Source organism: Juglans regia, chromosome 5 (assembly GCF_001411555.2).
Source record: "Juglans regia cultivar Chandler chromosome 5, Walnut 2.0, whole genome shotgun sequence".
NCBI lineage: Eukaryota > Viridiplantae > Streptophyta > Magnoliopsida > Fagales > Juglandaceae > Juglans > Juglans regia.
Genome location: NC_049905.1, coordinates 8,366,750 through 8,392,388, shown reverse-complemented (window position 1 = coordinate 8,392,388; position 25,639 = coordinate 8,366,750). Strand labels below are relative to the sequence as shown.

Here is a 25,639-nt window from a genome sequence, read left to right as displayed (position 1 = left end):
AAGCTTACAATATGTTAGCACATTCCTAAACCTTTCCATTTGCTTTTCTTTTCTTCTAGCTCCCCTATACTTCTCACTTTCACATAGGATTTCAATGAAATCTCCTATACAAAGCCATCTCTTAGGATTTTATATTTTCAAATGTCTCGACAAACTTCATCCATTGTTTCTTTTTTATGTTTCAGGATCCCCATAGAAGCATGTTAACATCCATGAAAAGCCCTTTTGATCAATCCATGCATTAACATGTCTGTTTGAGTATGTATGAATTCTGCGTCTTGTTTCCTCATCCCATAACATAGCCAAACCTCCACTTTTTCCTACTCCATCCACTGTGAATTAACATGTAAAACCCAAACTGCATATAATCCTCTCTATCTGATATTTTTGTATCATAGTTTCTATAAGAAACAAGATACTAGGCTTGTGGATCTTAACCAAATGGCTAAGATCTTTAATTGTTTGAGGTTTGCCAAGCCGTCGGGAGTTCCAACTTAGTAGCCTCATTTCTCCCGGCGGCATTGATTAACACCCTCCGCCAATACATTGACATCAGGTGCCATGACCTGTTTTTTTTCTCTTGCATCCTGATTGTTCTTTAAGGCAAATAAAATGTTTTCTTCCTCAGTTTTTCTTTTTCTGGTAGCATGAGGATTAACAGGCACCATATCTACATTAATTTGTCCCTTTTGCCCTTCTCTTCCACTTATTGGCACTTGCCTCAGATGCTTGTTGTAATTTATTATTGTTCAACTGATCTTCTACAGAATCTTGCCTGACTTCATTTTGTTTCTATGCTGGAGCTACTATTATATCTGAAGTAGATTTCTCGTGGGTATTATGTTGTGTTTCCAGTGTCAACAAAGGTATGTCTTCTGAGTTGTTTAGCTTTCTGTCATAGCCACTATCCTGCATAGCTGAATCTTGTAACATCTTCCTCGTCCCCTTTCCTCCTGCTTTTTCAATCTCTTCTGTTTCTTTTATCTCCAACTTTCCCAAACTTTGTTGCCCTTTTGACCCATACCTGGCTCTACTTGATATTGGTTTTCCAGAACTACTTTCATAACTAGAATTAGTTCCTAAACTGGTTGAACTAGGGCCTAAAATTGTTGCTCTTAGCCATGATCCAAACTGAGTAGCACTTGTATCTCTAGATAAATCAGACTTGTTATATTTGCCAGCACAGCCACTCGAACCATACATGATAACCCCACAATTAAAACAGAACCTAGGTAACCTTTTATATTTAAATTGCACAAAAAACCTTCTTTGACCTAGTAATTCCACTACTTTCCCTCTTGCTAATGGTTTCATCAAGTCTATTTCAATTAAAACCCTTAACCATTTCCCCAACAATCTTCATTGTAATTTGCATCCACCTGAAAAATTGTGCCTAGAGTAGATCCAATTCTATTTCCTACATGTTTGTTCATGCATCCTAAAGGTAGATTATGTAATTAGAACCCAAATTGGTTTGAGTAAACTGGAGTTCAGTAGGAGGGGTGAAGCCCTTAAACCTCTTTAAGCAGATTAAATTCATATCAAACATCCAAGGTTATCCCTCCCATATCCTGCTTAGTTCAGCTTCTGATTAGAATTCAAAGATATAGAGGTTCTCTCCCACTTCAATAATTTAAATATCATCACAGAATTTTCAGACCTTGGACATGGTGGTTTTGAAAGCCTCTCGGCTTATTTTTTTATCTGTTATTAGTTTACCCACCAAACATAGTTTACCTCTTTCCATAGTGAGTTCAATATCTTTCCCAATAATCACAACTTCATCTTTTTCTTCCTCTGTTAATGATAATTTGTTCCATACTTTTGCTAAAGCATCTGCCATCTTCCTTTCAGTCTTGCCAACCTTGTGCTTGTTTCGGTTCTTACTCAATAGCTGATAATTGTCATCCACCGCTTGCCCTTGGCAAACAAGCCTTCCAAGAAAGTGAAGGATACTTTCCACCTCGCTAGAGACCTCTAGACTCGAGAGGAAACATATTAGTCTGGCTCTTAAAATAACTAATAAGTTGAGAAAATATGAATTTATGTGGCTTATGTTGCCGTTTAGTTGTGTTTAGGCCACATAAAAAGACGATGAGACAGTGAAATATTTTTTAGTATTTTCTTATAACACAAAAGCTTAAGATCCAACTTATCAAAGCCAGAAACTCTTGTTACTAGGGGTGCTACTCGCCTTATAAGGGCAGGTAGCAGCCTCATCCGGCCCTCGGATCTACTTGGAGTGGACCCCGGCCTCGATCCCACTCTTGCACCATAGCCATCCTTCCCCACCGAATGGGTAGGCGGATCTCTCAAGCCAATGTTCAGTCGCAACCCAAACCTTAAATAAAATTTAAACCCTAAACCAACAGATCCAAAGTTCATAGATCCAAAAATAAATATAAAATTCAAAAATAAATCCTTAGATCTCAACAAGGTCTAGACCCAAGAAAATAAAATAAAAGTCTTAAATCGAAAAAAAAGTTGCTCATGGGTTTGCCTATCGCCACAACATGACTTGGCCGTGGGTTTGCACACCCACAACACAACTTGGCTATGGGTATGCGCTGTGCTGTGGAATGTAGTAAAGGAAAGATAAAAAAAATAAAAGGAGAAGAAGAAAAGAAAGGGATGGGGAAAAGAAAGACGAAGAAGATGAGAAGGCGAAGATGAGAAGGTGGAGAAGAAGAAAAAGAGAAGGAGAAGAAGAGAAGAGTTCGTTTGGCAATAAGGAGGAAAAAAGAGTGGGAGGATAAAGTTTATTTTTAACTTTATATTCCTAAGCAGGTAGGTGGGTTAAAATCAGGGCGAGTGGGTACCTTGCTTGAAATCCGCCCTCTTAAGTATATAAAGTCAAGCTACCTGCTTGCACCTGTGCCTGGAAGTAACAGTGAATCGCTCGGGTAAGGCGGGGGCGGGCTACCCTTAGCTGTTACCTAGCACTATCTCGGACTTCAACTTTTCATTCACCACCAGCTTAAAATGATAACTAAAGAAGAAGCAAGCACCCCAAACATCATCCAACCTTTTAGCACGTGTTCGCCTTATCTTAGGAAAATTAAGAAACTACCTTGTCTTAGGAAAACTAAGGAACATATGAGATTCATAAATTTGAGTACAACCTCCAATATATCAAAAAGGGTCACAATTTTATGGTTGTAAAGGCAGACTACATACACTCTGATAGGGGTGTAATCGGTCCGGTCTGGTAGGTTTGAATGGCTATTTTTAGATTGGATTGAAACTTTCGATCCACCCCTTTTCCGCACCGAGACCAACTGAGGGGTACCTCTAGACCGGACTGGACCACTATATATCGTTCCAATTGGTCTAATTAGTCCATTCGGATTGAACTTGTTCACAATGGACTATTTTTTTTTTTTGTTAAAGGCCCAACTTAGCAAAATCAGATTAAAAAAATGGGATGTGTTTATTTTCGCCCAACTAAGAAATGAGCCCAAAAAATTTTCAGTTTTGAAATTGGTATATAATATATCAACTATTTAATTTTATTTGCCAATTTGTTCTTGAAAATAGCCTAAAGCAAAATAAGGAAAAATTAATAAGTAACACATTAGGGACTTATTCATAAGAAATGTCTTTAAAAGACATTTAAACCATTTTTTTCTATTAAAAAATGTGCACCATCACTAATAATTATCCATCCAAGAAAGTTAGCAATCATCTACTAAAATTAAAAACAAATAAATGGAAAAAAAAAGAAATTAAAAAAAAAATTGCAATATCCAAACTCCAAACTCCAAATAAAGAAAATAAAACATAAAAATATACATAAAAATTATTATAATCCAAGCATCTAGCCATAAACCATCTACTTATAAAATAATATTACAAATGACCAAATTGAAATCAACATTACTACTATATTGATATAACCCACAAGTGAAAACTACAAGTCCACAACTCCACAAGTCAAAAGACACAAACGATTTTGCTGCAAAAACATAGCAACCAAGTATTTTAATTTCAATAATTTTTTTCATACTAACTAAAATAACTAATACAATAGTATATTGTTCCCACCTCAATAATCTTCAATAGGTGTGAATATTGTCTCCGACACTTTTGGAGAAATTTCAACCTCCCCCACAAATTTTATACATAAAAAATAAAACGAACCAAATTATATAAATTCATATAACATATAAATCATAAAAAGATATATAAAAAAATAAATTTGTTACATACCCATATCCAATTTTTCAAAATTCTCCAAATCATCATTAAAAGCTAATTGGAGCAGAAGAAAAATGAAACTAATTTTGTGTTCAAATGAGGGTCTCTACCATAATTAGAGACAAACTACTTAAGAATAGATAAAGTATATGACTTGCATTGCTAAATGCAGATTCAGAGGTCACTGTAGATATCGGTATTGCAAGAATATCACGTTAAACTTTTGAAAGTACATAATATCTAACAGAATTAACCTTCCACCAAGTTAGAATGTCAAATCTCCCATCATCTTCCTCGTAGTTTTCGGATAGGTATCTATCCACTTTTGATTTGTTTTTTCCAAAGAGTTTTCTGATTGCAACTATTGCTTAAAATGAGCCAACCTTATACCTTCCTATTCTCAAGTCCACTACATATACTAGTTACATTTTTTGTTGAGGAACTTGTGCATAGCTGCTGTGGACAAGAACTATGGCATTCTTCGTATTCAACGTATGCATCATACATATGGGTCAAAACACTTTTCACCTTCAATTTCAACTCAATTACTTTTGTAAAATCATGAGCACACACTATTTCAAACGATAACTCAAGATATCACATAATGTACCAAGGATCAAGAATAAGCTCAACATACAACAATATATTCATATTTTCAAAATTATCCAAATATTTGTCAAATTTATGCCTCATATTTACTGTCATTCATCTCCCCACATGTCCTCTTTCATAGTCCATATTAATTATGTCTTAAATTGTAACTAGTTTCATAAAGGGGGGGGGGGGGGGTGCACGTTGCGTATTGATCACACATAAAATGCAAGGTTGTATCATGAAATAGTTTAATAAATCTTACAAACAATCTTACATTTTCTCAATCATCCTTTTTGGGAGGCCTAACTTCTTTGATGTTCTCCTCTTCATCCCATCATCATCATCGTCGTCATCATCACCCTCCTCTCCAATACTAGGAAAGAACCCCACATCTTCTTCCTCTAGCCGTTCAAAAACATTTTAAAATTTTTTAGCCCTCTCCATAAGATAGGTGGAGTTTTACCTAGTTGATATGTTTAGACATACATGACTTTTGCACCTAATCTCTTCAAATTATACACACGACTTAAATTCACTCCATTTTTATGGAGATACTTTAACATATTTCACATCTCCTTTCACCTTGGCAATAGACTCGTTAAACTCTTTCAACTCCTCATGAACAATTACATTTAAGATGTGGGCACAACATCTCATATGTAAAAATTCATGTTTTGAAATATTGTTCTTCTTATCCTTCGTTTTCTTTTTAAAAAAGGTAATTGTACCATTATTCAAACTTGCATTATCAAAAGTGACTGAAAGTATTTTTGGATGCCCCCAATCAAGCACGCAGATCTCTATTGTTCCACCAAGTGTATCACCCTGGTGATTTTCAACAAAGCAAAAAGAGAAGATCCTTTTATATAATTTCTAATCATAATCAATTAAATGTGCAGTGAAACACATGTAGTTGAGATTTTACACGGATGCCCATGTATCCACAATAAGGAAAATATGTTACCCTTGAATAGCATTTCTCAAATTATTCTTTTCCCTAGAATACACAATATAACAATGTTTAGCAACCGTAACACGAGATAAGATTCATACACACTTAGGTTAAACAACAAGTATAAATATTTTAAAACCCTCCATTTAACAAACCTAAATGGCAACTTATCAAGTATATTCATTTTTGTTGGGGATTGTCTGTAAGGCTCAACACTAAAGACTATTAGAACATGTTCCCCGCTATTACTTCCTCCATCCTTGGATTTCCAACCTAAGGTAGTTTGTGTATTATTTTTAGCATTATACGGACAAGACTTACATTGATGCTTAATGTGATACTTCATGAATTTTATACCATTCGCCTTCATATTACAAGCATAATCTACACCATAATAATTGCATGCAGCCATAGGTTTACTTGGATTATATTTTTGTATGCTTATAAAATGATCCCAAACTATTGACCTAGTTCTACACCCACTACTACTACTAGATTTCGCACTTATATTGGGTTGGAGTGAAGGAACGACTTGCCCTTGTGTTGCATCTTTCGCATTTCCCATCGTAGAGTTGGGAAGCATTTCTTTTGAAGTTTCCATCTAAAAAAGAATCAAATAAAATCTTTTAGAATCGAGATAAATAAAACACTTCCAGAAGAGATATACATCAAATGATATAAATAAATAAGCTTAGCCACCTATTATAAGTAAGCTCAACAAAGCAATAAAAAAGAACAAAATATTTTATTCACGAATAGATCTTACAAGATCTATTCATTTAACAAACATATCTCATAACATCACTTCACGTTTCATATCCTATATTGTGTCGATTATGCTCTTTTATTACTAAAAATGGGTCAGTTTTTTGTAAGAGTAGTTATTTTTTTATTTTTTTTTGTGCAAAATGTGGCCTCTGCTGACATCTCCATTGTGCCCATAGATATGATAACTAGCCATCTAGTAAGTGCATTCGTTCTAACTAAGAAGTTCAAGTTCACCAACTAACAACTAAAGTTCATGAAATTAAAATGAAATAATTTTATTGTCTAATAAGTGCATTCAGTCTCAACTCTCAATCACAACAACCATAGTCTCAAACACATTAACTGCCAATGCTCATCATTCAAAATCTCAAAAACAGCAAATGATCAATTACAGTAAAATAATAACGATTATGATCATATGAAAAAATGAAGCTCGAGATCGATTGGTGCCTTAAACTCTTAGAGTGAAAAGCTGAAAGTTGGTAGCATGGGGCATAGACAGGTGGGAATATAGTTTTCTCGTGGAGACCAAAGGCAGATGTGGCAGCGTGGGGCAGAGGGGATGGGAGTTGGAACATCGAGGGCATCGACGAGGGGCTAGAGAGGAAAGCTAGGGTTTGATTTTGGGTACGGAAAAATGAAGAGGAGAAAAATGATGGCACCATGCAAGACAACTTGTTGAAATGACACCATTTAACTTGATTTTCAAACGACGTCGTTTCAATATAAGGTATATTAAAAAATTAAATTGAGTTGCTTGAAACGGCATCAGTTCAAGCAACTCGGTTTATATTTGTAACTAAATGGCGCATTTAGATTCATATTCACTATAAATGGCGCTGTTTTCATATTACCTACCAAAATTCTTTTCGTCTTTTTTTTTTCTTCGCAGATAAATTAATACATAGAAATTATATAAAATATTAAAATTAAAATTGAGTGAACTCTTTAATGTGGATTATCTAACTAAATCATTAATAAAATCATTGATTATAATTGTATTAATAGTTACTAATTTAGTACTCAATAGTATGTGTATGAATTATGATAGTTAATGCATAATGGCCTATCTTAAGGTCTTAATATTCTATATATGATTAACGTATAATTGTCATGGTCCATGGATACTTCATACTTGCAACTTATATATCTTACAAAAAATGTAGCTAACTATTTTAATTAGATATAAATACTAGCTAGAGTATGTATCATTGCATATAATTTTATCATTTATCATATAATATTTTAGTTAATCACTTAATTGTTAATAGTATATTTAACATTTTATATGATCAGTAGTCATAAATTAGATGAAAATTATAGAATTAGTACTACAAGATAAATGAACATTTATGACGATTTATTTACGATGAGAATGATTATTTGCGGCAAGAATAGACTCATTTTGACAATAAATTGTCATTTTAGGATAAAATAATTAGACACAAATAAACAGTTTTCTTGTAGTATAAGTTATACAACTACTATATATAGAATATTATAGACAATTTTCTTGTAATATAAGTTATACAACTACTATATATATAATACTATGTTTTAAAAATATATATTTAGTTCGGTCGGTTCAGGTTGAAAAAGACCCATTCCAAAATCAGACCAAAAATCAAAAAATTTATATTTTTTAGACTGTTCCAGTGCAAACCGAATGAACGGGAGACTAATTAGTATCAAACGGTTGAGGAAGGACCATTGGCCAATTCATCTCTAGGTCCAATTCATAAGGAAATATGGCACTTGAATCCATGGATAAGAGAGTTGATGGGTACGTCATGAATCTCTATTGAAAGGCTTTTGAGTAAATCCTCTCCCATTTTCGCTCGTTCCCCTTAACGGGTATATATTGTTTTGATCAATAAGCCATGTTTCAATCTCTCACAAGGCTATAACAAAAGTACCTTTTAGCACACCTATACAGTCGAAGTTTTCTTAGACAATTCGAAATCTCATCAAATCAACACTATAATCCTCTTAAAATTAAATACATCCTCAATTTACTCGGCATTGAATTTTAGTGGTAAAGAGAGCTAGCTACGCCATCACACACACAGACACAGACACATTCATACATATATGTATCATCTTTTCGGCTTATGAAAATTAGTGTCTGTTAAGGATAAAGATCATTCTATTACTCCTCATCTCCTTCTAATAGATTTTGCTGGTTGTGATAAAGTTCGAGCAAGATAAAGTTCGACTCTCTCCAGTCTTCTAGTTCATCACGGCTTGGTTCTATTTGATTTCTGTAACAACTCTTATCTATATGTTGGTTAGAAATCTGTTAGCTAGCTTTTCTGTTATAGTGTATATCTTGTAACAAACATTTAAATCCTTTCATATGTTTGTAACAATTTTGTGTATAAATATGAGAATACATACACGGTTTCTAGTGTGAAAAACCAAACAGTTTCCCATTCTTTCGTGGTACTAGAGACATCTCAAGCTCATGCTTCATTCGTTCCTATGGCTGCTTTAGATTCTTCAGCTTCCTCTTCTATTGCTTTTCATCTTCCAGCACAAGTTATTTCTATCAAGCTCGATGGTAATAACTCTCTTGCCTGGAGTGCTCAGTTACTTCCTCTTTTTCGGAGCTATGGTTGGATGGGAATCGTTGATGGTTCTGATCCCTGTCCAGCTCAATTTTCCAACGATGATCAGAAGGCCAAGGTGTCCTTAATCCTGCTTATGTGCTTTTACAGTTTAAGGACCAAACGGTGCTTGGCTTGATAGTCTTTTCTTTATCTCCTTCGGTGGTCTCTTGAGACCTCACGACTTGCTTGGTAGGCCCTTGGTTCGCATTTTGTTGCACCTTCTACCTCTCAGATTTCTCTCATCAAGAGAAAACTTCAGTCCATCCAGCAAGGTTCTCTGTATTATTAGAGTTTTCTGGATGAAGTCAAGTCTATCTCGGATGAATTGTTGGCTGTTGGTAAACTAGTTGAAGATTCAGATTTAATTCTCTCTGTTCTTAACGGGCTCAATTCCTTTTTTCACTCATTTGTAATGACTTACATGCTTCAGCTTGCTAAGGAGAAATTGATACCCTTCTCCGAATTCCACGCTGAGTTGTTGAATTATGATCTCATGTAGAAGTTTCACAACCAGTCCATTCAACTCGAGATTGGACCTTATGCTCTTTATTCTCACAAACTTGGTTCCAAGCCAGGATCCCGCAACAACAATAGGTCTCGGTCTTCAGGATCTTCCAAGCCTACTGGGCCGGCCTCCTCTTCTTCTCAGTTTCGGCACTCGCTGCGTCACTTGCCCTCTTCAACACCAGTATCTGTGCCATCTGACTCTCGCCTTCGATCTCCTTGTCAAATCTGCAGGAGGGAGAATAATCATGCACTTGATTGCTTCAACCACATGAATTATGCTTATCAGGGGCGCCATTCTCCTACAGAATTGACTGCCATGGTTGCTGAGGCTAATACCACCTATCTGAATCAGCACCAATGGTTTGTTGATAGCGATGCCAATATTCATGTCACTTCGGATGTTGCCAACCTCACAACTTCTCAACCTTCTGGAGGCGATGGCTCCGTGGGCGTAGGTAATGGGGCAAGTTTGATCATCTCACGCACTGGCAATGCCTCTATAAAAACTCCCTCTTCAACTCTTGCCTTAAATGATGTTGTTTATTGTCCTCAAGCTTCTACGCATCTTCTTTCCATCAATAAATCTTGTGAAGACAATAATGTTCTTTTTGAGTTCACTGGTTCTCATTTTTCAGTGAAGGACATCACAACGGGGTCACACTCCTGACCGGGCCAAGTGATAATAGATTGTACCCGATCAACCTTCGTCAACTATCACCGTCTAAGTTCCATGCTCTCACCAAGACTGTTGGCATCAAGGCTCCTACCTCCACTTGGCATTGTCGTCTAGGGTATCCATCTGCAGCAACTCTTCATCGTGTCCTCACTAGTTTCCCTCTTTTTGTTAGTGGTTGTCGTTACTATTTAATTTTCATTGATGATTTTACTCACTTTTGTTGGTTGTTTCCCATTTCTAATAAATCTGATGTTTTCCCTACATATGTAAAATTCAAACTTTTAAAGGAAAAACAATTTACTTATCTCATTAAGCAATTTCAAACTGACAATGGTGGTGAATATTGTTCTGCTACCTTTAAGCAATTTCTTAGCTCCAATGGGATTTTCCATCGCCTATCATGTCCTTATATCTTTAAGCAAAATGGCCTTACTGAGTGGAAGCACCGACACATTGTTAAAATGGGACTCACCCTCCTTGCGCAATCTGGCTTACCCAAGAAATTTTGGGTTGATGCATTCTTAACCTCTGTCTTTATCATTAATCGTTTACCCACCCAAGTTCTTAATTTTTCATCTCCTTTGGAATGTCTCTTTCATCTTTCTCCCGATTTTAGTCATTTTCAGTCCTTTGGTTGTTAGTATTTTCCCTTCCTTTATCCTTACATGCCTGATAAACTTTCTTATCGTAGCACGCCATGCATTTTTATTGGTTACTATTCTAATCATTATTGGGTTTCGGTGCTTTGACCCCTCCTCCCGACGTGTCTATATCTCCAAGAATGTGATCTTTGACGAAGTTGTGTTTCCTGCTATTGTACAGTCCCTTATCACCGACTCTGGCAACCCCGTGATCTCCTCAAGTATATCTCAACCCTTACTCATCTATCCTCCTTCACATATTTTGCCTTCTCCCTTTGAACCTTCTCTAGTTCCCGATCCTTCTCCTACTCCCCTATCGCCTGCTACATATGTCCCCTCTACCTCACCCGAGCCTCTCTTAGACTTTCACCCTCCTACTACACCTTCCCTTTTCAATGCCCTTGAATCTCAACATACTGCATCTCCTTCTCTTGCCTTTTCTTATCATGTCGTCACTAGGTCTCAGACTAGTCACTTCAGACCTGTTCTTTCCCTAATTTCCATTTCTATTACTCTACACGTCACCCTCTTTGAGCCTTGCATGTAGGTGCCAACATCTCCGAGCCCCGTACCTATGCTCAAGCGACGTCTATACTTGAGTGGCATGCGGCTATGAAGAGTGAGTGTCAGGTGTTGTTGAAGAATGAAACCTGGACCCTGTGTCCCCGTTCATCGGGTAAGAACATGGTTCCTAACAAATGGGTTTTTAAGCCCAAATGCAGACTTGATGGGAGTGTTGAAAGCCTTAAGGCGAGGCTGGTTGTTGTTGGCTATCTCCAACGCAGTGGGATTGGCTTCCATGAAGCGTTCAACCCAGTCATCAAACCATCTACTGTCTGCATGGTTCTTGCTCTTGCAGTTTCTTTCAACTGGGAGATTCAGTAACTGGACGTTTCTAATGCTTTCCTCCATGGCCTTTTGGAAGAGGATGTTTATATGGCTCAATTGGAGGGTTTTGAGGATCCTGCACATCCGAATTTTGTGTGTAAGCTTCATAAGTCTATCTATGGTTTAAAATAAGTTCCTTGGGCTTTGTTCAACAGATTGTCCACTACCCTTTTGTCTCTTGGCTTCTAGAGTTCTCAGGTTGATCCTTCTTTGTTCACCTATCACCAAGATACTGTGCATGCTTTCTTGCTGGTGTATGTGGACGACATCCTTGTGACCTCTAATGATCGGTCCTTTGTTGCTTCTCTAATTTCCAAGTTGCAGCTCGATTTTGTTATGAAGGATCTCGGTCAGTTGTCTTATTTTCTGGGTATTGAAGCCACATGTGATTCCTCAAGTTTGCACCTTCGCCAGAAAAGGTATGTCATTCATCTCTTGGACCTTGTCAAGCTTCTTGGCATTCATCCTTATCGTGCTCCCTACATTTCCGGCTCCAAACTGTCTAAATTTGATGGTAAGGTACTTCTGGGTCCTTTAGAGTATCGCCACACTGTGGGTGCCTTACAATATGTCACTCTCACCCGTCCGGATATAGCTTTCTCCTTGAATAAGCTATGCCAACACATGCAGGCCTCGACTACTACTACTCACTGGACAACAGCCAAACGAGTATTGCATTATTTGAATAACACCCTTGATTATGGCCTCTTCTACACACCTGGTTCATTTTCGATTAATGCCTACTGTGACTCTGACTGGGATGGTGATCCTGATGATAGAAGATTGATGTGTGGTTATGGCATCTATGTTGGTCCCAACCTCATCTCTTGGTCTGCGAAGAACCAACCTGTGGTCTTTGAATCCAGTACTGAGGCCGAATATAGATGTTTAGCCTTGGTTACGGCTGAGGTTTATTGGCTGCGTATGCGCTTATGTGAGCTGTAAATTTCCCTTTACTCCCATCTTGTCGTTTGGTGTGATAACATCAGTACCCTTGCCCTTGCTTCTAATCTCATCTTTCATGCACGATCTAAACATATTGAAGTGAATTATCACTTTATACGTGAAAATGTGGCCAACCGAGACATTCTTCTGGAACATCTTTACTTCTCTTCAACTTGCTGATATTTTTACTAAGGGCCATACTGCTAATTGGTTCTAATTTTTTCGTGACAAACTATCTGTCTCTGACGTCCCTGTCAGTTTGAGGGAGGATGTAAAGGATAAATATCATTCTGTTATGCCTTATCTCCTAACAGATTTTTCTGGTTGTGATAAAGCTCAAGCAGGGATAAAGTTTGACTCTCTCCGGTCTTCTAGTTCATTACGACTTGGTTCTATTTGATTTCTGTAACAACTCTTATTTATAAGTTGGTTTGAAATTTGTTAGCTAGCTTATCTCTTATAGTTTATCTCTTGTAACAAACATGTAAATCCTCTCATATGTTTGTAACAGTTTTGTGTATAAATATGATAATGCATACACGGTTTCTGGCAATGTTTTTAATTTCGTACCGTACTGGCCGGTACGGCCGAAATTTTTCGTTTCGGCCGTCCGGCCGGTACAGGTACTATATGTGTTCCGTACCGGCCAAAATACCGGCTGTACTGGACGGTACCGGCCGTTTCGGCCTAAATTTTAGCCTGTACCGGCCTATATTTCGGCCGGTACCGGCCGATATTTCGGCCTGTGTTTTTTTTTTTCAAACTACAAATTTATTTTTTAACCCCTAATTCAGACTAGACTATTTACAATTTATATATATATATGTATTTATATATAATTTATTTATATATAAACTATCATTTTGAAATATAATTTTTATATATATTTATATATATAATTTATTTATATATCGACTATCCCGAAACGTTATCCCGAAATGCTATTCCGAAACGGTACCGGTACCGAAATATTTCGTTCCAGTGCCTTGACAGGTACGTCGTCCGGTACGGTATTCAAAACATTGGTTTCTGGTGTAAAAAATCTGAACAGTTTCCCATTTTTTCAATGTCATGCATGAATCATGTCATGCAAGAATATTGGTATAAATTCAGATCAGATCCTCAAGTTCAGACGTTAAAAGAAGAAACCAATTAAGCAGATCGATCTGTTTCCAATAAAAAGTAAGGCTCTTTCATTAGTCCCAGGATTGAATACAGAAACAAAATGGAAGGCGAAAACTCGTGATCATCATGGGAATTTGGTACACATCAAGATATATCCATAAACTTGAAGATAGCCATTTCCGTCGATCCTCATGATCTACTACAAATTAAGGAACCTACATCAGCAAACCCCGGCCAATTATTATTTACGCCAATAATCATCAGATGCATTAGTTCAACTATAGTCACTTTCACAGGAACCTTCTCCCGAGAAAAAATCGAAGTAAAGTTGGTCACCTGAACCTTCTTGATGATCAATCTCAGAAAAACTAGAAGTACCGGTTGAGTTCCCCGAAACAATGGAAGATTTTCCTGTTTTTCCTTGTAAAATGCCGGTTGGGTGCAAGGGAAAAAGTGACAAAGTTTCCTGACTACTATTGGTGATGACACCGGCAGAATTATTGCAAGTGTCCATAGGCACATGATGATGATGATCATATCCCAGTTGGACACTGTTGTAACCTGCGCCATCGTAGGCAGATCTGGGCTTCTCCAGTTTTTCAGTCCTTGATGATCTGCTCCCCATCCCTCCCGCGGCCAGAAAAACCTTGGGCTGATGGTACTGGGGATAGAACCCTAAATCGTTATGCGCTAAATAATATGGCCTGCAGAAAACTGAAAAAGAAAAAAAAGAAGTGCTTAAAAATCTGAGACATTCAGAGAAAGGAACATGCATTCTGACAGTGAGAGAGAGATCGGGAGATACAGTTGTAGATAAGGAAACAAATGAGAATGTTGAAGGACAACTGGGTTGGTTTAATTTTAGGCAATATTTGGACAGTGGAGTTATTAACTATTATTTTTTATTTTTTTTTTATTTAATATTTTTTATTAATTTTTCATTATACCTCATTATTATTCAATATTAATATATATATATATTTTTAAAATGGGAGAGATGATTGAGTAAATTCCATAATATGCGGATGCGGGTACGGGAATATGAAAATATAAAAGATTAGGGGGCAAAAGTAATAGGGAAGCTGGAACCCATCATGGCTATGGTATTTAAGAACCAAAGTAAAATTAGGAAGAGGCAACGACTTCAAGCTGCCCCCATTCAGTAATAGAAGGTGCAGTAAGACAGAAGAAACCTCCATAAAAAGTTACATATTTTTTCCTAAGCCTGTGAACAATAAAAGATGTTGTCAAATCAGTGTTCATGTGACTAAGGGTAGTGTACATAGACCTCCGTGTTGACTCTAAAAAAATTATTGAGATTTGTACTAGCTAAGATATCCATCCATAATCCAATCATTAACTCTATGTTTTACTTTAAATTTATAAATGGAGATAAAATAATTTTAGATAAAAGATAAAATTTTAAAAATTATTATTTTAAAATTTAAAAAAATTAAATTAAAATTTTAAAAAATTGAATTTATTTATTATATTTTATATAAAAATTTGATAATTATAAAAATAAATAGTTTCTGAATCTAAACTGTCCTTAATAAATCAGAATAGAAGGAAATATGAAGAAAAATTAATTTTTTTTTTTATGTGTTAGCAACCTGCATATATATATAATATAACAAGAAAAATATAAGAGAAACAGACTCATCGTAGTTGAATATATACACATTTCGAGCCTTGCTTTAAGGAACACAAACTACAAAGCCCAAAATGTATTGAGATGCAGTATGCAACGAGACTCGTTGGGCAAGGAGGGAACTGCTAAGTATAAGGTGGTGATATATATGTATTGACAGATAATTTTGGCCATGAAAGAAAAAATAAATAAAAAGATCGACGGACCATTTGGGCAAGGAGGGAACAATGGCTGAGTCCTGTGAAAGTAGCCATTGGCAAAAGCCATGCTGCTCTCTTGCTTCTGCTTCTGCCTTTGCCGAGCCTTGTGGTTCTGAAACCAATAAAACACATTCTTCCCCTCAATGTGACCGTAAGCCCGTAACCTGCTCGTGATTTGCTGTATTTGCTCAGCACTTGGGGTCCTTATGCCTTGACTATACAAGTTCTCAAGCATAGTTATCTGCTCCTTTGTCGGATTCCAGCGTGAGGAACTCACTGGAGTCTCAACCGCACCACCAATATCCACATTATCACCCTCCATGTTTTTTTCCTGAATTATTCCGGTATATTCAAGTTGTGTTTAGGGTTCAAAAAAGAGAGTCGAGAGAGAATGGCTGTGAGTCACTTTTTTGCATGGATTTTGTACTAGTATTTTATAGAGGAAGAGCGATGGTCAAACAAAAGAGGAGAGAGAGAGAGAGAGAGAGAGAGAGAGAGAGAGAGCCGGAGGGATTGACATGCGTATTGTTTTTGGTGCTGAGCATCTCTGAAAACATGGCGGGTAGCGGCTGAGAGTGGGGAGAGAAAAAGACCATAAAGGCCATTGGTATTGTTTCAGTGATGGTGATTTGTTCCTTAATACTGATATCTCGGGAATGACAGAGATTGACTGTAGTGTAGCTTACGCCATTGAAGGAAAGGCATGCAGGGTATAAATGTCATGGGGAAGAAAAAGACAGCCGGTTGGGTTGTAAGGTGTAGGTAAGGCCTAGGCTTTGGGAATTGAAGTGGGAAAACAGATAGGTGCACAGAGAGAGAGAGAGAGAGAGATGGATGAAGTTGAAACGTCTTGGTTGAGGTGACCCTGTATGGGGGTGGTGTGGCTTGGCCCTAATTGGCCTTTGGCCTTTGGGGTCATGGACTCGTATTTTTACATGGTTTTTCTCTGCTCTCCTTCAGCGCCTACTAAAACCAAAATTTACCATCGGACTACCTATATATACATATATATATATATATATCTATGATTATCCAGGTTCCATAATTCGATCCTGGTATATATAAAGATTTGCATTATTAGTACAAAAGAAAAGGGATGATTTATTGAAGTCTGCTTGTGCGGATTAGTCCAAACCGCGCGAGTGATTCTGATCAGATAGGTCATATTTTGTAATCAACTTTATTTGTTATCATCAGTAGACACTTTTCTACATATGATTTATCTGTTTCAGATAGTTTTGGTCTGAGAATTATTGTGGTAGTCATTTTAAGAAAAATAAAGATCCTAGAGCGATGAAAGGAAGCTAGTCTTTGTTACTTGTTAGAGTTATCCCACAACACCACGCCAAAGATCATCCATGGGAATAAAACAAAAGGGAAATAAGTGGAGGCCGGCCAGGCAGCAAGAGCACGGTTTTTGATCAAATTCTGTTTGATAAAGACTCACAAGGATTTGGCTTTCACATCCAACTTAGAAAGTTAAAAAAACCAAGTAATTACCTGCAATATCAGGTCTGGGGTTTGCATCTACCACCAAATGCAGTGCAATATATGGCATGCATTTGAATTACCATGTAGGTGCATGAGTGCATAGACAGTCCGATGGAGGTTGTGGACTGCGTAGATTAACCATAACCAAAATTGGGGAGAAACACAATATAATAATATGCAGAGACGCGCGATAAATGCAGGCAGACACAGACGGTGGTCAATCAAATAGGGAACACGATAGGTGGGTGGGTGCTGCTGCTTCATGCAGTGTGATTAAAAAAAAAAAAAAAAGTTTTGTAAGCGCGCGCTGACTATGATGCTAAAACTATTATAGGAGTAGTTGCAGTGCACATATATCACGTAATGTTTGTTGCGCATTATTCAGGTGCCGCGCGCCTCCTTTCAGCTCCTCCTCGTTAACCACAACATGCACCACCCTAGCTCCCTCCGACCCTATTCTACTCCACTCTACAACATTGCACCGAATTCGATGCAGATTGGTGGAGCTTTGCTTCTCATCTCTATTATCTGCGCATATATATATATATATATATATATATATATATAATATGATCTCTATCTTCAATGCAATATATATAGATTACTTTTACCTCTATATATGTTAGTCCGGATACGACAATGTTGTTCCTTGGCCTGTAGTATTTGGACGTAGGTGTGAGGCAATTTTGGCCAAACCAAGATATTTCGAGTAGCAGTACTAGTAGTAATCTGCAGGCTATTTGGTCAAGTTTCTATAGAAGTACTACATATAAATAGATGACAAATTTGACGCTTGAATTTCCTGCGCCCCCATAGAGACTTTGATGAGCCGCTTGCAGATTTTTAACATAAGCTAGGGGTGATATATATAATATGTATGTAAAAAAACATGAAATTTGTGAACGACGTTGGACTCGGCCAAACTTTTCTCAAGTCATCAATGGAGTAGAACACAAAGTGGGTTGAAGTTGTGTTTTATTATAGGAAGAGTTATTATGACTGTCATTTGTTTTGTTACTTTAAACTAGTTCATGTTAGTTAGGATTGTTATTGTTATTCTAATTTGAATTGGAGTATGATTGTTATTAGAATAGGAGTAGATTTCACTACATGGTCAGGAGTGCATGGCTATAAATACTGGGATCAATAGTTTATTTTGAATGATCATAAAGAATATAAAACTTGTAGTTTGTTCCAGCCCTAAGTAGATCACAATTTTATCATTTTTTATCGTAATAAGATCTTGGTTCCATTAGTGGTATCAGAGCATAGCTACGACTAAGGAATGTCTTGAAAGCTTGGAATACAGTTTGCATGAGGTGTAGGAAGGGGCTAAAGGCGTTAGTTCACAGCTTCAAGCAATGGAAGAAAGTTTGAAGGCAATCAAGGAGTTTTTGGAGGCATCACAAGAGCAACCTTTCCGTCGGCTAAACAAAGACTCTTCAAAGCATGAAGAAATGGGGTCACACTCACAGATTCCGCACCAAGGAGAAGGAGGACACCAACAATTCCATCCAAGACAGTTTAAGATGGACTTTCCACGTCACTCTGGTGATGATCCAACGATGTGAGTAAACCAAGTTGTACAATTCTTTGAATTTCAAGGCATTGCCGAGGATCATAAGGTGAGATTAGGCTCCTTCCACTTAGAAGGTGAGGCGAATGTATGGTGGCAGTGGGTTCAACGAGTCTACAAGGAGAAAGAAAAGTTCATCACCTGGGATGACTTTGTGCATGAAATATTTGTGCAGTTTGGACCAACCAAGTACGAGGACTTTGATGAAGCATTGTCTTGGATTCGTCAAACTGGATCTCTCCAAGATTATCAACGTGAGTATGAATGCTTAGCAACCAGAGTGGTTGGTTGGCCTCAAAAGGCACGTTTTTGGGAGGATTGAAGGACAAAATCGCTGCGGACATTCGGATGTTCAAGCCAAAAACACTACGTGAGACCATTAAATTGGCAAGGATGAGAGATGATCAGTTAAGTAAGCAAAGGGAAAGTACACATCTAGAATGGTGTCAAACACCGGTTCAAGCAACAATGGCCCTTCAAGCGGTCGCTACGTCTCCTGCAAAACGTAATAACAACAATTTGGAGTCCAAAAGATTAAGCTGGAAGAAGATGCAGAAGAAGTGGGAGAAAGGGCTATGTTTCAATTGCGATGAAAGGTTCACACCGAGACACAAGTGTCGGACGCCTCAAGTCTTCCTCCTCGAAACAGTGGAAGATGCAAAGTGGAAAGAAACGGTGCCATTAAAAGGACAGTTTTCATGGTTGCACCTCAAGGACAAGGTTGTCATGGAATAGGAGAGGAATAATGGAAACGGATCTTGGAAGTCTACCACGAAGTAGAGAAGCCGCAATGGAATAGAACATGAAATGGGGTGGAGTTGTGTTTTATTCTAGGAAGAATTATTATGGATGTTAGTTGTTTTATTGCTTTAAACTAGTTCATGTCAATTAAGATTGTTATTGTTATTCTAATTTGAATAGATTATTATTGTTATTCTAATTTGAATAGGAGTAGGTTTTCGTACATAGTCAGGAGTCCATGGATATAAATACTGGGGTCTGTAGTTTATTTTGAATAATCAGAAAGAATATAAAACTTGTGGTTTGTTCTAGCCCTAATTGGATCACAATTTTATCATTTTTTATCGTAGTAAAATCCTGGTTCCACCACTAAAGTCAGGGAAGAAGGATGAGGAGGGCCGAATTCATGTAAGCTAGGTTGGAGAAAGGCTACCATTGAAAAGGAGTATGCAAGCTATGTCTAGAACTGCAAGCAAGTCATGTACACTCATCATAAAAAGTAAATTTTATCAAGTGGATTTACTTTTTTAAAGAGTTTTGCTAGTCATCATCACACACACTACATACTACACTTATTTATTTATTTATTTGGTTTTATTCTTCATAAGTTAATTGATTTCTTCTACTCATCATCCATACAGTACACATTTAGTAAGAGAAAGAAAATAAAAATATAACAAAATTATGTGTAGTGTGTGATATGAGGATGGTAAATAGAATTTTTCTTTTTTTAAAGAATAATGCTGCCCATTATTCTTTTTTCCTCACTATCTCATCATTTTATGATAAATCATTAAATGATTGAAAATAATTTGTTATGTTTAACTTGTCTACCAATTATTTAATGTCACGTCAAGAAATATTAAACAAGATAATGGTTGAAGGAAAATAGATAACATTATTATTTTTTTTTTAAAAGGCTGAAATTTGTAACCTTAAACCAGCACGTATCATTTTTCAACCCGAAATAATTGTCATAAATATACGTTATGAACCTGAAATTTATATGTTACCAAGGCTCCCCCTTCTTTTTTTTTTTTTAACTCCTTGCCTGAGCCCAATGATATATTAAGAAGCCCAATTGGCTTAATAAACACGTTTCGAACATACACATTAGGTTAAGATAAATAATTTATACGAGTTCTAAATAGACAAATCACATATAAGCCCACTTTTAAAAAAAGTAGATTTCATTTTTAAAAAAATAAAAAAAAAACTATTTTTTATTAATAAGACTTAATTTTTTATAAAAAAATTATATAAAATTTATCTATTTAAAACTTATACCTAATATTCCTCTCCGGTTAAATGAACTTTAAAACTCATAAGTACGGATCTTCATTTTTTTTTTTTCAAAAAAAAAAAGTTTCGATTTTATTGGTTGCGCTGGGGAGGATATGGCCTCAAAGTTTAGAGCTCGATCAGCCCTTATCAATCTTGGGTTAAAAGCCCATTTCTGTTTTTGGGTCATATTACTTGTAAACTTAAAAAGCGATGCATAAGAAAAACTAATTTTAATAAATGAAAAATAATCAAACTAAGTTGGCAATATCTTAAGGCATTATAGACTAATTTTGGTTAAGCAACATGTTCTTCTATAGTTCTATTGCCTTACTCTCCTTTGTTTCTATGCCAAAGATGAGAAATCTCACAAACTTTGCTTGAGTGAAAAAATACAAATTAAAGAATTGTGTCAAAATCAAATGGTATAAGTTGTGAAAACAAAAGCATACACATTAGAAAACTAGCATACTACTAATTTTAAATTAACAAACAAAGATATATATACATGTTAAGAAACTAACATACTACTAATTTTTCCTTTGCTTTTGATAGGTGTGTGAGCTAAATATATCATCATTACACTGAAATGAAAACGAGTATTTATGACGAGTTATTCGTGACAAAAATGATTATTTGTAATGAGAATAGACTCATTTTAATAAAAAGTATTTTTTTTTTCAAGAAATAACTGACAACAAATAAACAATTTTCTTATAGCGCTAATAGCAATTCCCATTTCGTAGATTTGCAATATGTTAATTATGATCCGTACCTTCATTTGGCATGTTATTTAACTAGTTGGATGATCGAAGGTATTGCCGTGGTGGCCAAGCCTACCTTAGTCCCCATCTAGTCCCCTATGAAGATCGAAATTATCTTGTAATTAACCCATCCCCATTCTCCCCCTTCCCCAGCTTGCTGACTCCTTGGAAGATTGATTGCCACACACAAGCCTTTGGAAACACTACCAAAATAATTAGCAAACACTACCAAAATACTAGTTTTAAGTCACTCTCGAAATCTTGATATAGTACCACTTGTCTAGCTATCGCGTTTCTTTCAATGGAAAAGTACGTACCTAGAGATATTAGCTCGGGAAATCCCATTCAAAAAACCCATATAAGGTAGCATTCCCTCGTAAACAACTCTTTGAACTTCTTCAAAAAAGTAATTGCTTGTGCTACTTTGTTTTTTTTTCCCCTTTTTTCAAAGTCCCTCAACGTATACATTTGAAAATTTGGAAGTGGGCCACGACGAAAAAGCTCAAGCGCTCCAAGGAGTCATGCATATATATTCCTCCAGTACTCTGCCAAAAAAAGGTACTTTCAAATTTATACAACGTAACGTTCCTTCCATTCAATTTTGATACTCAAGTTTGTAAGAAGATATAATTTACAATTTTTTTAGAAAATATTTTATCCCTTTCGACGTGCTTTAGAATATTAATAAAATTGTTTCGAAGATAAAAGATGAGTTATCAACAACTTAGTAAGCAAAGAACATATACTACTATGTAAATATGAGCCGTTTTAGAGAGTTTAGAATGTAAAACCAAAACATTTCAGTTTCAATATGCAAATCACAAAACGTATTATCAGAAAATCAGTGTAGCATTTCAAATTGTTCATATTAAAAAATCAGTTGTTCATATTATCATATTATATTGTATCAATGACCTTTTGGCATAACATGACTGAACGTTTTCATCTTATCATATTATATTGTATCATATCATATCACCATATTATATCATATACCATGTTTAACCCATGGTAGGGTTGTGCTATTTTTGGTGGCTAAACCAAATAGTATCATAATATGAAACTTTTCCTTATTCATTCTCGGAGTTTCGAGTATGCACATAAGAAAGAACATGCAGAAAAATCACTTTGTTTCCAAAGTGGGTGCACTCATATTAGAGATGTTAGTACCAACCATATAACAGAATCAGAATCATCATATCATAACCAGAATCATAATCATAACATAATCAGAAAGTCATGCCAAAAATTTTTTATACGCATATATATCATATCAAACAAAGTGTTGAACATATTCATTTCATTTTCACATAGTCAGAAACGGATTCGGAACATCTTCATATAACATGTACAAAAATTTCAAATTTCATATTTGTTCTTTTGCACATTTTAGAAAACAACGTGTCAAAATATTACTCATGTCTACACTAGTCATGTCAGAAACACTTTCTCTTTCATACAGATTTCATGCGTAATGCAGAACACATAACTAATGTTGTTTTTCACGTTTCTTTTTAAACATATCATGCACATTTTCGTAAATCAGCTTCAATTCTTTTTTTTTTTTTTTTTATGTAAAGTCTAGCATAAGAACTCCAGTTATCTGAACTTTTTAAGTTCTTTGAATTTTCTCACAACAGTGTCAATCGAATATCAATTGTCACCTATAAATATGCACGTAACTTGCATCAACTTCCAATCATGCGTGACTTTCTAATTAAGCACGTACTTTACAATTAAAAACCTGAAATGCTTAAATAACTCATACGTCCTAAACCTAAAATTCTTTTTTCATCCTAGCTCACTACAAAATTTTATAGTGGTGTTCTGCCATAAGTATAAACTAGTCCAATTTAAAAATCTAACTCACCAGAGAGATCGACACGCTTAAAATATTGTATTTAAATATATTAAATAACAGTGAAAAACTCGTTTCATAAAATAGGCTTATTCATATTTAAAGTGTTAATAATAAATTTACTTTTATTATTTACTACTAAAATCTTAGTTTTTAAAACTAATATATAGTAATATAATTTAAACACTTAACATTTTATGTATAAATTCAAAGATTTAAAAATCAAACCCACCACTAGTAAGCCAAGGTAAAAATGAAGCCTAACTTAAATATGTTGCACATGAAAGGATGATCAAAATTGATGCTGCCCTACAGACCAAGGGTAATAAAGTAAATGAGTATTATCCTTACAGAAGCCTACACGACAACCTCACTTGTGGAAGAAACTGGACGTGCGACAAGGAAGGTTTGAGACTAAGTGGATTTGTGTGGGCATCGATGGCCCTGCAGGTGGAGGTTGCTTCATCTCGTGGTGGAGTACAGAGAGAGAAGAGAGCGTGGTGGCTTGAGCACCCCGATGGAAAAAACTACTCTATTTTTGGCAAGGGAAAACATGGGACGTGGAGGCTTGTTTTGTATTGGTTGATGGAGGAGAACAACATGCAATTGGACTTGTGTTGGACGTGGGCAGCGGTTGGACAGAGGGGCTCGAAGTGCTTCACATGAATTGGTTTGGACGTGCACTTGTCGTTGGCTAAAGACAGTGGTGGCTTACAGTTTTGCTTCCAATGTAGGGCAGTAGTGGTGGTTTAAGGTTGACATCCACTGTAGTAACTGGCCAACGAGAGGTTGTAAGCGGCTGGTTTGATGAGGTGTGCGATGCTTGTGCGTTTGGTTTGGCTAAGAATAGAGGGTTGCGGCTGAAGGTATTGCTGAACTTCACCATGAGGTCGTGGTGGTTGCTTGTTTTTGACTGGCTGGTTGGAGGAAGAAGCTCATGGTGTGGAAGAGAAACTGAGATGGTTGGTTGCAGAGAGAGAGAGAGAGGTAACTAGGGAGAAGTGAGGCTCGGTGAAAGGGAGAGAAAGTGGTTATGGAGAGAGAGTAAACCGTTGAGAGACATGAGGTGCACGGAGTGAGGGAAAATAGGGAAACATGCAAAACTAATAAGAGTATTGGCATTGGACTAGCTAAATGTCAATACAAGTCTAAACTCTAGCTAGATGTTAGAAAAAACCTTCACATTGGACTAGCTAATGATCAAAAGCTCAAGACTTGAGCTACAGTAACAATACAAGACTCACCAATGTTGGTGAGTCACTGTTTACATGTCAAATATTATTTTATAATTTTCTATACCCTCATTCTTTTCTCTCTCTTCGACTCGCGTATATCCTCGTTCGTCTCTCATCTTCCTCTGTTTTTCTTCCTTTCGCCGATTCTCTCCCTCTTCTCTCCGTTTTCTTCCTCGATCAAGATTATCAAATGTCGCAGACTCTAAGCTGATATGAGTTTGTGCTGAAATTGCGTTTGATTGTGATTTTGTGGAGTTTGGAGAGTTAGTTTTATGCGTGCGGCTTTCGTTTTTTCTGGATCTTTTTCTTGGAAATGGTGTTTTGGAAGCCAATGTCACTTTGAGGAGACTTTGGAGGACTTGTTTGGTGTTTATTGAAGTGAACAGAAAAGAGAGATCTCCATGTCGGGGGCTGGCCCGGAAGATGTCTTGCTCTGCACCTCTCTTGCTAGCTATCTTGACAGTACTTTCTCTCCTCCCTTTTATCTCTCTATGTTTGTTTGTATGAAGGTTTGATTTGAAGCCAAATGCGAATGGATTGCTCTAACGATTTACAATTTATATTGGGTTCTTTATTTGTCTTTTGGAAATTTAATTGCATTAAGAAGTTTTCTTTCCTCGTGAGTGAAATTATATTATAGAATTGAATGCAATGGGTTCATTACTTAGTCCCTTTGTGACTTATAAATTCTTTGTGCACTCTCTGGTCGAGATTTTATCAGTTTTTAATTTTAAGGAAGGTTTCGTCTAAAAAAAGGAACTTATATTTTCTTATGATAATATAAGAAAATAAGTAAATTTATTCAAAATATCCAAAATATATTTATTTAAATAATAAAATCTAACAATGTTGGCATAATACACATGGTTTGTTTGGAGTTGCGTTAGAAGTTTTAAAAAGTGATTAAATAGTTTTAAAAACTCTTTAATAAATAAATTAG

At 36.2% G+C, this 25,639-nt stretch overlaps 2 protein-coding genes across 3 annotated transcripts; one reads left to right on the top strand and one right to left on the bottom strand.

The window, feature by feature from the left end:
* Nucleotides 1-11,880: 11,880 nt before the first annotated feature.
* LOC109002605 (uncharacterized mitochondrial protein AtMg00810-like) lies at nt 11,881-12,777 on the top strand. The gene is made up of 2 exons (XM_018980433.1): nt 11,881-11,925; nt 12,022-12,777. The coding sequence occupies exons 1-2, from the start codon at nt 11,881-11,883 to the stop codon at nt 12,775-12,777; spliced, it is 801 nt and encodes a 266-aa protein (XP_018835978.1).
* Nucleotides 12,778-13,960: 1,183 nt separating this feature from the next.
* On the bottom strand, nt 13,961-16,182 carry LOC109002618 (WUSCHEL-related homeobox 2). Of its 2 annotated transcripts, XM_018980446.2 has the most exons (3): nt 15,760-16,182; nt 14,239-14,616; nt 13,961-14,117 (listed from the first exon to the last, which is right to left on the bottom strand). In XM_018980446.2, exons 1-3 carry the CDS (start codon nt 16,073-16,075, stop codon nt 14,092-14,094), a joined length of 720 nt encoding a protein of 239 aa, XP_018835991.1. In that variant the 5' UTR covers nt 16,076-16,182; the 3' UTR covers nt 13,961-14,091. The 2 variants fall into 2 exon arrangements, with proteins under 2 accessions (XP_018835991.1, XP_018835990.1); XM_018980445.2 differs by having other exon boundaries at nt 13,961-14,616.
* Nucleotides 16,183-25,639: the final 9,457 nt, after the last annotated feature.

What these genes read in the sequence shown, in the direction of transcription:
- LOC109002618 (XM_018980445.2), bottom strand. Translation starts at nt 16,075, where the DNA reads ATGGAGGGTGATAATGTGGATATTGGTGGTGCGGTTGAGACTCCAGTG. An exon ending in GTTCCCTCCTTGCCCAAATG is followed by an intron (nt 14,617 to 15,759) that starts GTCCGTCGATCT and finishes TTTCTTTTTCAG; the next exon opens with TTTTCTGCAGGCCATATTAT.
- LOC109002605 (XM_018980433.1), top strand. Translation starts at nt 11,881, where the DNA reads ATGGCTCAATTGGAGGGTTTTGAGGATCCTGCACATCCGAATTTT. An exon ending in ATCCTGCACATCCGAATTTT is followed by an intron (nt 11,926 to 12,021) that starts GTGTGTAAGCTT and finishes CTTGGCTTCTAG; the next exon opens with AGTTCTCAGGTTGATCCTTC.